The following is a 14,549-nucleotide window of genomic DNA, read 5'->3' as shown; positions in this document are numbered from 1 at the left end:
CTACACGTTCATGTAGTCTGGCAGCATATCTGAAGAGGTGTGAACTTAGACCTCTAAGTAATATATGCTGTTGGAAACCAACGTTAGCTCAATAAAAACTAGACACAAGGGAGAAAACCCAGATAAATAGGATTATCAATGAAGAGGAGAAATTACAGCAGACACAGTGGAAATCCAGAGGATAGAGATTACTATGAAGATTTATATGAAAACAAGGTCAACAATTTAGATGAAGTAGACAAATTCTTAGAACTATACAGTCACCCAAAGCTGAACAAAGAAGAAATAGAAAACTTAAACATATTATAAGCAATGGAATTTAAACAGTAATCAAAACCCTCCCCCAAAATAAAAACCCAGGGACAGATGCTTTCAAAAATGAGTTCAACCAAGCATTCAAAGATGAACTAACACCTGTTTTACAAAAACATTTTCTAAAAATTGAGAAAGGAAAATTACCAAATTCATTTTACAAGGCCAACATTACAATAATACAAACACCAAACACACACAAAAAAGAATGATAGACCAATTTCCCTAATGAACAGATGCAAAAATCCTCAATAAAATCTTAGCAAACTGAATCCAACAATGCATATGAGGGATTATACACCACAACCAATTGTGATTTATCCCAGGGATACAAGGATGGCTCAACATCTAAAAATCACACATCAATAATAAGATAAATAAAAACCATATGATCATATTAATTGATGCTGAAAAAGCATTTGATAAAGCCCTACTTCCATTTACGGTGAAGACCATCAAAAAAGGTGGGATAAAAGATACTAGGTTATGTTGTTATATATATCTCACTTAGCCAGTAAAATAAGCCAGAAGGGGAAAAACAAAACAAAACAAAAACAATGGTTTCACTGACAGGAGGAATATAGGGGAACCAAATAAGGAATCGGGAATTTTTTTTTTTTTAAATTAGCAGGCAACTATAAATCAGACATTCTACAGGGTGCGGGGAGAAATCAAAACAGGACAGAAGAGTACAAGAGATTATAGGGGTGGTTCACAGGTGAATTGGTGGTGGGAATTTTATAAGTATTATACCTGAAAGGAATAAGCATGTAAGTATATGTTGTTCAAAAATGAACAATGATGTAATATGGATACACACACACACACACACATATATGTATGTATACACACACATAAATTTAAAAAATACTTGGGATAAAAGGGGTATATTTTAACATAATAAAGGCTGTATATGACTCACAACTAACATTTGTCATGATGAGAAACTGAAAACCTTAAGATCTGGAACAAGACAAGGATATCCGCTCTTATCACTGCCTTTCAATATAGTACTATAAGCCCTAGTTAGGGCAATTAGGTAGGTAAGAGAAAAACATAAAAGTAATACAAATAGGGAAAGAAGTGAAACTATCATTATATATTGACAATAAAGTAATATATAGAGTGAATCCTAAAAAAATCCAGAGAAACTAATTAAAACAATAAACTAGTTCAGTAAAATAGCAGGTTACAAAGGCATTACACAAAAATCAGTAGTCTTCCTATATCTAAACAGTCTTAAGAAGAAGAAATTAAGAAAACCATCCTACTTAAAACTGTACCCCCTGAAACTAACTTGGGAATAAACCTAACAAAGGGCATGAAAAATGTCTATAGGAAAATGACCATCCTACCAAAAACAATTTACAGATTCATTGCAATTCCAATAATAATCTCAATGACATTCTTCAAGGAAATATAATAAATATTGATGAAATTTAAATGAAACGCACACACACACACAAATACGAAGAAGCAAAAAAAAAAAAAAAAAAAACAGCCAAAGAAGAATGGAGGCAATACACTCCCTGACCTCAAACAATACTACAAAGCTATTACAATAAAAACAGCATGGTACTGGAACAAAAACAGGTACATAGAAAAATGGAATAAAATTGAAAACCCAGAAGTAAAACGACACATTTCTGGTCAACTAATCTACAACAATGGGACAAAGAATATACATTAGAACAAGGAAAGCATCTTCGATAGATGGTGTTGGGAAAACTAGACTAACTGGACTGCAACATGTGAGAAAATGAAACTAGACTTATCTCATACCATATATAAAAATCAACTCAAAATGGACAAAAGACTTGAATGTAAGACCTAGCACTACAAAAATATATAGAAGAAAACATTGACAAAACAGTATGACAGAAACCTCAAACATTTTTGAAGATTCTTCTCCAGAAGCAAGGAAAACAAAGGGAAAAATTAACAACTGGGACTACATCAACTGGGACTACTACTACTACTAAAAAGCTTCTGTACAGCAAAAGAGACAATGAATGGGAGAAAATATACACCATATAACAGATAAGGGAGAAAATATACAACATATGACAGATAAGGGACTGATACATCAGAGTTGTACAGATAACAAAAGCAAACAACCCAGTTTAAAAATTGGGCAAAAGAAATAAAAAGACACTTCTGTAAAGAAGGTCAATGCACATATGAAAAAAAGTTCAGCTTCACTGGTTATCAGGGAAATGCAAATCAAAACCACAGTGAGATACCTACTCCAGCATTAAAAAAATGAAAACAACAAATGCTGGCAAGAATGTGGAAATAAAGGAGCCCTTTTCCACTGCTGGTGGGAATGTAAGATGGTCCAGCTACTTTGGAAAGTATGTGGAGGGTCCTTAAACTACTAATGGGTCTATCATATTACCCAGCAATTTCATTCCTAGGAATCTACCCAAGGATACAAAAAACATTTAATTCAAAAGGAAACCTGTATTCCTATGTTTATTGCCATACTGTTTATAAGAGGTAATATATGGGAACAATCTAAGTAGATGAATCAAAATTTTAATAAAAAATATAATTTACACAGACAATTTTCTGAGGTACATTTCCACATGCCACTTTGTCTATAATAGGTAATTCAATAATGTGCACAAACCAGACAAACAAAAAATAAGACATACAGTTGCTCCAGAAAAAGTTGGGTATGCCTGTTTACAATCCACAGACCAGAATTGTGTTGATTGCTGAGATTTATTCCCTGTAAATTAGCTGTAGTTAAAATATTTAATTACCAGAGGCAACCATAAATCATTATGTTCTTGATCTTGTGATTACTGTATAGGCTATTTAATAGGTATTAAAAAGCATAATAACATTTTTAAAAATTTATTTATGCATAAAGAAAGGGGTACTGGCCAGAGGTGCAGGGGTGGTGAGAAGGTGTACCAGAGACAGAGTGGGGAGCAGAACAAGCAGATGGACAAAGTACACTGCTGAGGGGAATAGTGGGGAGGTCAGGAAAGGTCTGCTGCGCCATATGGGTCACCTCCGGGACAGGGATCCAGCTCATGCTAAGTGGCTTTAGCTTTTTAGTGCTGTGCTTTAACCCGCTGTGCCACCAGGGAGGGCCAACATAGTAATACTTTTAATAAGGAGAAATGTTTAAATTCCACAGAAAATGTCCTACAAGCTTTCAGTTCCATATGCCACCATCATAGTCTATTTAATTGTAATAGTACAGTGATTTCAGTTGTTGTTTAAAAAATACACACACACACACACACACATATACACTTCCACAGTAAATCCAATAATTTGAATATAATTTCTTATATATATTCATAGAAGCTAAAAATATGTAAGATGATGAAATATGTTACTGATTTTAACAAAAAAGCAAAACATAAATTAGATGTTTTTCCCTCCAAACTCTTTACCTCAGCTACTTGTGTGGACATAACTAAATATTCTGGAAATACCCTTTAAGGTTTGCCTATTTGAATACATTCATTGGTGCCAGTCTTAATTGCTTGTGAGGTATATGTTTTATTTAGTTCTCCTGACTCATCGGGACAATGTCGTTCTTTCACGCAAATCAACAAAACATCAGAGAGATACAGGTACTTGCCTACAAGCACATAAAAACCAGTAATGGTCTCGAGTTAGTTCAGAATTTGGTCTGGTTTGAAAGGGAAGACTTAAAGTTTACTTTTATATCACAGTCAAAAGGATTTGTTTATTGACCAGGATTTCAGGATGATTTCACAACCCTCACTGTCATCCAACCAAGGAGGGGAAAAATAAAGGAAAGTTTTTGTTAGTAAATGGTTCTTTGTCAGCTCAAAAAGAGGGAAGCAGGATCCTCAAAGGTAAAGACTGAGCAGGTAAACACTTCAACCATCTCCAAAATGTTAACCAAAGAACATACTAATAAATTCTACATGTATTTTCTGTGTGTATTGTTTTACTCTCATACTTTTCTGTACTTAAAAATTTTCTACACTAGATATATTCAGAATAGAAAACTAATTTCATATTTTCTGGGTTACATAAACATCTAAAATTAATTGGGAAAAGCTAAATGAAAACATACACTACGAGGAGTCCTAAAGAACAAGAAAATGAAGGAAATACTCCTGAGAAATGTGAAGATATTTGCTTACTAGTTGCCTGTCCAAACAAAAGGGCCCTACATAGACAGCTGAAGTTAGGGAAGCTGCTCTGCATGGCGTGCATTCCAGCCTAAGAGAGGCTGCATCAGAAGAAAACAGTACTATTTTTTGAGAAGCTTTATATTCTTTGGAACTCTAACCTTTCTCTTTATCTGAAATTTTGAAAAATCTTGGATACCTAAGTTAATATTTCAGATGGAGAGGACATTTTTTCTCCCTTCATTTTTCATTTCAAATATTAGCACACAGGGCGGAATTTTTACTTCTTAGACTTGGTGTCCAGCTCTCAACATCTTAACCTGGCAGAAGGACCAAACTAGCTGTAAATCTTACCACTCAGACCACACTTGATTATTGTATGATGGGAAAATTAAATGTGAATAAAACAGCTAGAGTGTTAGGGTGTTCTTGGAAGAATAAACACAAGTTGGAAGTTGCATGTGGATAGTCAGAGTACAGGAAGGCAATCAGTCAAGTAAACATCACTTGGTAAGGAAGCCATTGCAGTCTTCCAGGCGCTCCCTGCAGTGAATGGCTTATTCCATTTGTTTTCCCTTTCACTCAGTCTAGAAAAGAATTCTCAAATTTCCAACAGATCTCTAAAGATTTTTAAGTCCATATTCCTGTTTAAAGATAACATTTTGGACAGACTGGCTCAGGCTACTGAAGAGCAGTTTTAGTTTCTAGAAGATGAACAGAATTATGTTATAATCCATATCCTCTCACTTTTCTCCTCCTTCCACAACAGGAAACTGTTAAGGCAGCAATAATAGAAGAACAGAAGCGAAGTGAAAAGGCTGTGGAAGAGGCAGTGAAAAGAACAAGAGATGAATTGATAGAGTATGTAAAAGAACAGAAAAGGGTGAGTGTCCCCAGGAGGGCTTTCATTTGTGAACTGAAGTGTTGACTCCCAGTCAGTCTTCAAATATTTAAATGTTCCTTGTCATCTAATTTAGGAATCTCCACCCATGATTTCTCTGCTATCTATTACATACTGTAATAGATGTCTATAAACAAAAATCCCATGTCAACCAAAAGGTAAGTGAATAACTTATGACCAGATTCTTAGAAATCTGGTCCTATAGCATTTCCCACTTAAATTTACAGTTCTAGATTTTTTTTCCATTTATTAATTTTTTGTATGTGTCCCTTACATTTGGTGTTACCACTGTAGTTGTTTTGGAATTCATTTCAGAAACTTATTCCAGGATATGCTTGTCAGAATTTGGATTGTGTATTTTTGAGGCTTTACAAAATAAATATCATCTCAGTACAATGTGGTTTTATTAATTGTAAGCAATGACTGGATATCATGGGTCAAACTTGATTTGTAGTCTTTTCAAAAGAACATGTTTTCTTAAGTATAATACAAAAAAAGAAACACTTTAAATGATTAACCTCTATAATAGATGTGTTACATAATAAATTATAGAGCAAATGTTTTAGTGTTTTATATTTAATGTAATACACTTCAGAATCATAAGAGATTATATATACTAATATTAAATTTGATAAAATATAAATAAGTTTTACCATCTATGTTATATGATGTAGCATTATCATAAAAATATGGCTCAAAGGGTTAAGTCTCAGCACTATGAAGCTATCTGTAGCCACTGCCACTCGGGTTCTATCCCTGCCAGGAAGGTGACCCACATGGCACAGCAGACTTCTGCCTCACCCTCTGATCCCCTGAGCAGTATATTTTAGTACATATGCCTGTTCTGCTCCCCACTATCTCTCGTGAATCTTCTCACTCTCCATATCCTGGCCTGTATCCCAGTTCTTGTATTATCTTTTTTAAAAACATAAGCATAAGGCTAGATATGGATCAAGAGCTTCATCATAACAATTTAGTCCTATACTCTTAATTTGAAGTCAAGTTTGGTATGAAAATGCTCACTCTTCAGTAGTTACCACTAGGTTTTGACAAAGGAATATTTTACCAGAAGAATAAAGTATTACTAACTAGTCTTTTCAGATGAATTAACAGCTACTGAAGCAGTCTGAGTGAACTTTAATCTTTGTACATACACCTTATCTCAAAGTGTTTTTAAATGATTTCTCCCAAATTCTTGATAGATGCCTTACCTTCTAAAGAAAAAATCAAGAGCCCAAAATAGTTGACTTTTCAGAAAGTGATACAGTCTCAGAAAACTCCCATTTCCATATGTAGACCCAAAGAGCTTATTTTTAAACACTCTGGCTTGAAAGTAGTCATGGCTAGGGAATCATAAGGCTTCCACTTATATTCAGGAATTGCAGTAGAGAAAAAAACACTGACTTGAAGTAAATTCACCAAGTTTCCTGGGTTATCCCTTTGTATCTAGTTTTTTTTAACAGTAGTCAGTACTATTTGAGCCCAAATCCTGATAACAAAACAAACTCATTCATTGGACTTTTTGGACTATCTTTCATAAAAAATGGAATCTCAAACTGCTAAAAATGGAACTTCCATATGACCCAGCAATGCCACTCCTAAGTATCTACCCAAAGGACACAAAATCATTGATTCAAAAGAACACCTGCACCCCTAGTTTTTTGCTGCTCTATTTACAACAGGGAAGATGTGGAATCAATCCAAATCTCCAAAAATAGATGACTGGATTAAGATGTGGTATATACATACAGTGGAATATTACTCAGCAATCAAAAAGATAAACTCATGCCTTTTGAAACCATGTGGATGAAATTGGAAAGGATCATGCTTAGTGAAATAAGCCAGAAAGAAAAGAAAAATAGTGGGTGGTTGCACTAATACCAGGAGCGTAAGGGATCAGGAAAAAAAAAAGCAATTGTAATAAAGCAAAAATGAAAAACAATGAACAAGTATAAACCAGAGACATTTTATGGGGGTGGAGAAGGGAATAGGAGGAATAGGATCAAAACTGAGGCAGGAAGAACGCATGGGACTAATGGGACTATGGTGATGAATGGGTTAACTGGTGGTAGGAAGTCCATGGGAAATACAACTGAGATGAAAAATGCACAAAATGAAGAATGATATCTAACAAACAAACAAAAACCATGAAATCATATTGCTTTTCCTTAGTGAAGAGTTGTATAGCCACTATAAGAAACATTTAAAGTAAGTACAAGCTGGATTGACCCATGGACGACCATCGTCTTCAATTCCCTATCTAGAATTTATAATGATTCAAGAGATGAAACACAAATTTCAGTTTGGTTCCCTGTGTGAGGTCAGCTAATCTTAAAAGAGCAATGATGGTGAACTCTGCCCTTTACTCAGCATTTTCTGGGGAACCATATTAAAGGGTTAGTGTTCACTTGTATGAGTCTGGAACTGTATAGCACGTGCTCATGAAGAAACAATAAATTCATGAAGGCCTTAGATTTGTAATACCAGAGTTCAACTTCCCTGTGCCTGTTTGGTGGGTAAGGAAGGAAATTTAACACCTAAATACAGGACTCATTAAACACCTGCTGTGATCACTTTTACCTTCCCTGTATTATAAAAAAAAAAAAAAAACCCTTCAACTCCCAGTAGCATTCTTTTTGCTAATTTAAACTGTGCTATTCAGATTTATATTTGGCCTTCCATTTCTTTTGAAGTTCACAATGTGATAGTAAAGTTTTTTCCACACTTGTTACTAGATTCACAGAAAATTACAACTGATTTGATCCTTGTATTACCCCCACCTTGGGATTTGGGAATTTTTTAAACAACACATATTATGGGATGCTTTTAATATTTGATTCTCTTTCTCTGAACAGAAATCATACAGGGAAAGTAGTTAAAATATCTGAAATACAAGCATCAACTGATTACTAGACTTTTTAGTATAACTTAAAAAATTAAGATTCATTGTAATCTCTGCTATCCCAAAATGGATTTCAGTGTTTTAGTTTTTATGAATATCTTTGGACTTCAAAAAAATTTCACAAAAATTTAAGCTACCTAATAGCTTTTAAGTATGATATTTAGAAAAGAACAAGATTTTTTTTAAAAGGAAATTCATAATCTTCTTGTTTCCTTCCAAAAGACTAAATTAGGACAGCTCATCTCCTTCCTTTGTGAAATGGGTTTCTATTTGCATTAGACAAGAACACTTTTCCAGAACAAAAATTTTCCTTTCTCCTCTCCAGCTTTTTTAACTAGAGAGTCAACTTGAGATTTTTTACATTGGACACCTCAATAGTCCAATAGACCTTGCTTCCAAGTGGCCTTACATTTCATTCTGTGAGGAAACTTTCCCTCTTGAATTTTTAAAAAATCTTTGAAAGAAGAAGTGTAATGTGTTAGTTCCTGTCACTATGTCTTTTGTCCTAAGCAGTCTTTCCTTTGACATTATCTTACCCTTACTAAATTCACTAAAAGACTGAAATGAGTACTGTGTTCCCCTACATCTTCTCTTTTATTTTTTTTAAGATTTATTTATTTATTCATATGGAACTGAGACACAGACCAGAGATGGGGAGGTGAGAGGATTCACCAGAGACAGAGAGGGGAGCAGAACAGGCAGATGGACGAAGTACACTGCTGAGGGGAGCAGCGGGCAGGTCAGGAGAGGTCTGCCACACCATGTGGATCTCCTCCGGGGCAGGCGGGGATCGAACTCATGCGGAAGTTGCTTAAGCTTCTCAGTGCTGTGCTTTAACCCGCTGCACCACCAGGGAGGGCCCTTTCAATTTATTCTTAAAAGCGAAAAGGAATGAAATATAATTTACAATTTAGCCTGTAAAGTATTTTTCATTCCTGTGTTTCATATAAAATGCAATGAAATCATAAGTCACCTGTCTGCTGCTACATGTTTTTTAGTAAGTTATTTAATCTAAATTTTTAGTAAGTTTTTAGTACTACAAGCATACTTAGAAGTAGAATTAAGATTATACTAAAATTAAAATGAAAATATACTGAGACATATTTTACTTTAAAATGTCATATACCAGTCCTCTTGTATCAGATCAATAGAAATGTCACTAAATTTTCTAACTACCCTCTGTTCATCTGATCTAAACATCTTGGACTTGACAAAGATAATTAAGTGAATTATAATTCACAATCAACTTGCATCCTAAATTATTTACTAAGCTGGTTGCATAGTACTTGTCATAGTAATATCCAAATATGAAAATACTCAAATAAGACCAGGGAAATAATTCAATTAATAACAAATTAATAATTCAAATTAATACATTTTTAAGCACAGATTAAATAAATTGAATATACTGAATTCACAAATACGGCATATAATTGAAATGCTAATATTTTACAGCTTCAGGTCTTAAACTTTCCGTATTTGTAATTTTTTAATTTGAAAGTCTCCATAATAGTGTGTATAATAGATAATATATAAAATAGAGTATACTCTGTACAAGAGAAGTAACAGTCTGTATAAAAAAGATTTTAAACTATATTTACTTTGAGAACAAGCTGGTTATGTGCAAGTATAGTGAGCTTACATCAGGAAACCATACCATTTTTTTTTAACTTACAATTTTATTTTCAAATTGTCTTCAATCAATAAATTCTGGACAATGGGTTCTAAACTATGGACTCAGGGTCAATAGTTCGCTGTTTGCTTTTGTAAATAAAGTTTTATTGAAATACATAGTCACATCCAAACTCTTATGGATTGTCCTTTAGCTGGTTTCATGTGCCTCAGCAGAGTTGAGTAGCTGGGAGAGACCAATGGAACCGCATAATCTAAAATATTTCTATCTGGCCCTGTACAGTAAGATCTGTCATCCCCTGTTCTAGGTCATCAAAATTATCTTGTGGGGAAATCTTGTTGCTGTCAATCCTTCAAAATACTTACTGTTTGGTTATGCCTCACTAACGAGACAATTCAAATGCCTCCAGAGACTATTCCAGAAAAGATTACTCTCTTGATAGTAATTGTCAGATACAGTATTATATCTGGTCATTAATGCCATAAACTCTATTTTAGATAAAAGGAGATTATAAAAAAAAATAAAACAAGAAGAGAAAGACCACATCTCTTGACACTTCCCTAGGGAAGAAGAATTTGTGGTTTATAATGACCTTTGGTCCTTGTATTAGAATGAAGTGTTCCAACCCATCCCACAAGTTAAGACTGTTACACATGAGCTTGCTATGAGGGCGGAAGTGTGAATAACAGCGCACAACACCGACTCACAGCCAAGCAGTGATTCCTAAAAAATAAAATCTCATCCAAATGTAATAAAAGATTATTTTTTTTCCTCTTAAGAACCAGAATTATGGCCTGTGTTTTCTAAATCACCTCCAGGAAAATAATCTTCACTTTAGAGGATCCTTTTAATTTAGATCTTTAAAGAGGAGTAAGGAGCAATTATCTTTATTTCAAAGCTTTAGTGGTTAAGCATTGTCAGCATTTCTTAATTATAAAAGGACTGGTTTAATCCAGTTTTTCTTCAATATTGTTGAATGCTTACATCTCAAACCATTTATTAAAAGGCAGTGCTTGACCAAAATGAACTCTGGTTTCACATCAATTCTGCAGTTACTTGATTTAAACACAAATTCAAGACAAGTGATTTTATGCCTTGTGGTGCCTCACTCTTCTCATCTTGACAATATGCATATTGGACTAGTTGATCTCTACTCTCTTTCAGGATTTTAAGATCCCTTAGGACTTTGAGTGACATTTACCTTGAAAATGGGTGAACCTCATGAGGGGCTTTTGGTATAAATTAGTCTCATCCTGTCAGTTTGTCTACATGTTATGTACACGTTTGTGTAGAGAGGTGGAGCTTTTCTGGTACCCCCAGCTCCTGCCCGCTTGCCCTACTCCATGAACTTTGCTTCTGCTCATCCTGGGTGGGCTGTGGGAGGTAGCTCAGTGGCAACTGGGTATCTTCTACCCTTGTCATTTTGATTTGGGTCTCCCATTAGAATGTCTTATCTATCCCTGCTGTTTTATTGTTGTCTGTGCTTTCAGTTATAGCTCATAGAATGTGCCAAAGTGCATTCACTGTGCTTCCCACAACTTATTTTCATTCAAACCACCAAACATTTGTATAATTTCCAAATTTGTAAAATTTCATCCATTTAAAGTGACACAATAACACAGAATATTTGGATTTAGAAATAGCCAGTACAAGTCATTTTGGCAAATGATTTTTCACTAGGTGATAAACTTATCTTCCTCTCTAAATTTAAGAAATAGAAAATGTGTTTCAGAAAAGAGCTAGTGAAAACAATGAGGTGAGTAGGTTTTAGTTTTTTTTAAGTTTATATGACATCTAAACATACTCATTATTTGTCTTTTAAATTCTTTGAAAACTTTCAATATGAGGTATATTTGAAATCAAACTTGTTGCTGTCTTCCACTTTGTATTTTAACAATCCACTGGATCCTATTTCTTATTTTGCTGAACTCTCATTTTGCTGGAGAGAAATTACTAACACAGAACCAGTCATAGACTGTGGGGGAGTATCTAGTGTCTAGTGATTATTTCCATTTGAACAGTGGGATATTTAAGAAGTTACTTTACACAGAGTTTACTGCTGTGAGCTTACTGCTTAGATTAAATCCCATTATTCCTGTTTCAGACAATACAACACATGTTCCAACTTAAAGTGAAAATGAAACTTTATGCATGTGCACAAAAGCACAAGGTTGGTATAGCAACTGATGTACTTTTTTAAACTTGTTTTTGGGGTAGCATTTTTATTTACATCAAAACAAAGCTTTTAAAAGTAGAGTAAGTATACATACTTCCTTTAGGGTCACTTGGTATCTTAAGAGTCTTTATTGTGCTTTTATGTAATAATTGAAAACATTCATGTAAGTAACTATTCAGTCACTTCTTGACTCATTATAGTAGAGGCTGTATTTGTTGGTAAAACTTTAACTTTTTCTTGAATATTCAGATAACTTTTCTCCACTAGTATATTAATGCAGCCTTAAAATTGAGGTGGTGATTAAGAATTGATTAAAATAAAAACAGATCATCAAAGTCAAGTTATTAGTTTTGATCACTGACCGTGGACATTAGGATGTCATCACCATAGTCTTCACTTTAACTATACCACATCAAAAGATGTTGATAGTTTCATGGAAATAAGAAGTTTCATGGAAATAAGAAGTTTCATGGAAATAAGAATTTCCATGGTGAACCATTGAGAATATAAACAAGGAAAAGAGTTTGAAAGATCTGAGCTTGTTCAATTCAAGAAAAGCTAGTTACTGTGCAAATTTAGTAGCACAGCAACCCAGAAAACTATGTAAATATGACCTCAATGCTAAAAGAATACCTAGAAATGTTTTATCTGTTAACTTGTAAATGTAATCTTATAGAAATGTTCTGTATCAGAAAAGAACACAAGACAACAAGCTTTTTATTGAGTGTCAAGTCTGCCTAAGAGATAATGGTGAAGGCCTTATTTACACTGTCTCACTGAAATCTCAAAACAAAAAGTACTTAGAGCTTCTGGAGACTCAGTGATCTTAGCGAACTACGAGGTCAGAAAGAAGAGTTAGTATGTAGACTTAGTTCTGTCTGCTTGCTGACCATAAGCAGAGATTCCTCAGTAACTCTTTAGGTTTGGTTGGATGATTTACTGACACATAATTTTCCATGTGCTAATCTAGGGTTATGAGTGTCTGTACTAACAGTTTCTAATACAACGTTTATACGAATAAGCTCCAATCTAGGTAAAGTAGGTGTGTTAGCTTCATCCAGGTAAATAGAAAAGTCGAAAGACATGGATCACATGTGTACACACAGAGTCCTCACTTGGGTTCTGAAATTATGTATCAAATACAATTTGTAAATTATTTTAATTAGCTTTTTGACTAGGCACTTTTGACTATCCTAATAGACTTCATTTAAGAGGCTTCAAATATATTTTACTCTTGCAAGGTTTGAAGGTTTGATAAAAACCAACTTTGGTGTTTTCCTGGTTGTCATTACATGGTAGCAAAGAGTGACATATGTTAAAATAAGGTTTTTACAGAACTGCAACATAAGTTGGGGCTGTAAAGTTAAAACTGCTTCAAGCTTATGGGTATCAGTGACAAGTGAGCCGCAGGTTTTGAACCAAGCCTAGTTCTACTTCCTTGGTAGTGCTGTCTTTTGTCTAGGCCAGCCCATTATCACCAGTGCTTAAATCCACAGCGCTTTGCCTGTTCTCTCCCTTCTCACATCAGTTGATGAGGTGTGTCCTTGGAATTCGTGCACATTTCTAATGATAGAAAGGCTAATGCCAGCTCCTTTAAACTACTTCCTGGAGGAACTGAAAACACCAATTAGAACAAAAGCAACATGTCAGAGATACTTCAGTCCCTCAAAATGTGTCAAGTCATTATTGCAAAGAAGTTTTTTCAGGTAGCAAATTAAGAAAACTAAGTCCTGCTCCCATCATACTGTTTGAAAACCATCCATTTTGTTAAATTTTGAAGTTATGTTGGCTTGGAGAATGCTTTTCCTGAAAACTTATTTTTATTCTCTTCAGCCTGGAGCTAAGCAGTCTGATACTTCTCTTTAGTTTTTAAGTCCATCTTGCTAGATAGAGAAGAAATTGTCATTTTCAAGAAACAGCCAGTGATTAAACTACAATATTTAAGGCTCTGCAGTAACTTCTACAAGCTTCTTGTAATCCACTTAGAAATACAGCAGTTTCCTGCTGTATTTTACAGTGGATATAGGCCTTTAAGCAGTTGATCTATAGAAATTACATACAGACTGATGCCATAGTAGCTTGATGACCTTTTTTTTAATATTTTTTAAAAAAGATTCATTTATTTATACATGCAGAACTAGGGTAGGCCAGAGTCTTGTACCCGAAACAGAGTGGGGAGCAGAAAAGGCAGATCAATGAAGTACACTCCTGAGGGGAGCAATAGGCAGGTCAGGAGAGGTCTGCCATGCCATGAGGTCACCTCCCACGGCCAGGATTGAACTCATGCTGAAGTGGCTTTAGTTTCTTAGTGTTGTGCTTTAACCTGCTGCGCCATCAGGGAGGGCCTTTTAAAGAGCCAAATATTTATGTTATCTGTTGTTTTCTAGTTTTTGACTTATGTTTTAAATACACAGTTAAGAAAAAAGTAATTTTCCATGTGCTATTTTTTTAAAATATTTAGTTATGCATATAAGAGCTGGTGTGTAGGCCAGAGACAC

The 14,549-nt window shown here is 34.5% G+C and overlaps 1 protein-coding gene across 2 annotated transcripts in view; it reads left to right on the top strand.

Annotated features, from left to right (window-relative positions):
* Positions 1-14,549, top strand: part of CCDC91 (coiled-coil domain containing 91) — a 197,386-nt gene that overhangs the window by 136,919 nt on the left and 45,918 nt on the right. For both annotated transcript variants that reach the window (XM_012732900.1, XM_004693184.2), the window contains one exon: positions 5,209-5,322. In XM_012732900.1, the coding sequence (XP_012588354.1) occupies positions 5,209-5,322 (114 nt within the window). The remainder of the gene's footprint in view (positions 1-5,208; positions 5,323-14,549) is intronic.

This window comes from Condylura cristata, unplaced genomic scaffold (assembly GCF_000260355.1).
Source record: "Condylura cristata isolate star-nosed mole 26May11 unplaced genomic scaffold, ConCri1.0 scaffold00036, whole genome shotgun sequence".
Taxonomy (NCBI): domain Eukaryota; kingdom Metazoa; phylum Chordata; class Mammalia; order Eulipotyphla; family Talpidae; genus Condylura; species Condylura cristata.
Note: the sequence above shows the minus strand (reverse complement) of the source record. Positions and strands in the feature narration are given on the sequence as shown.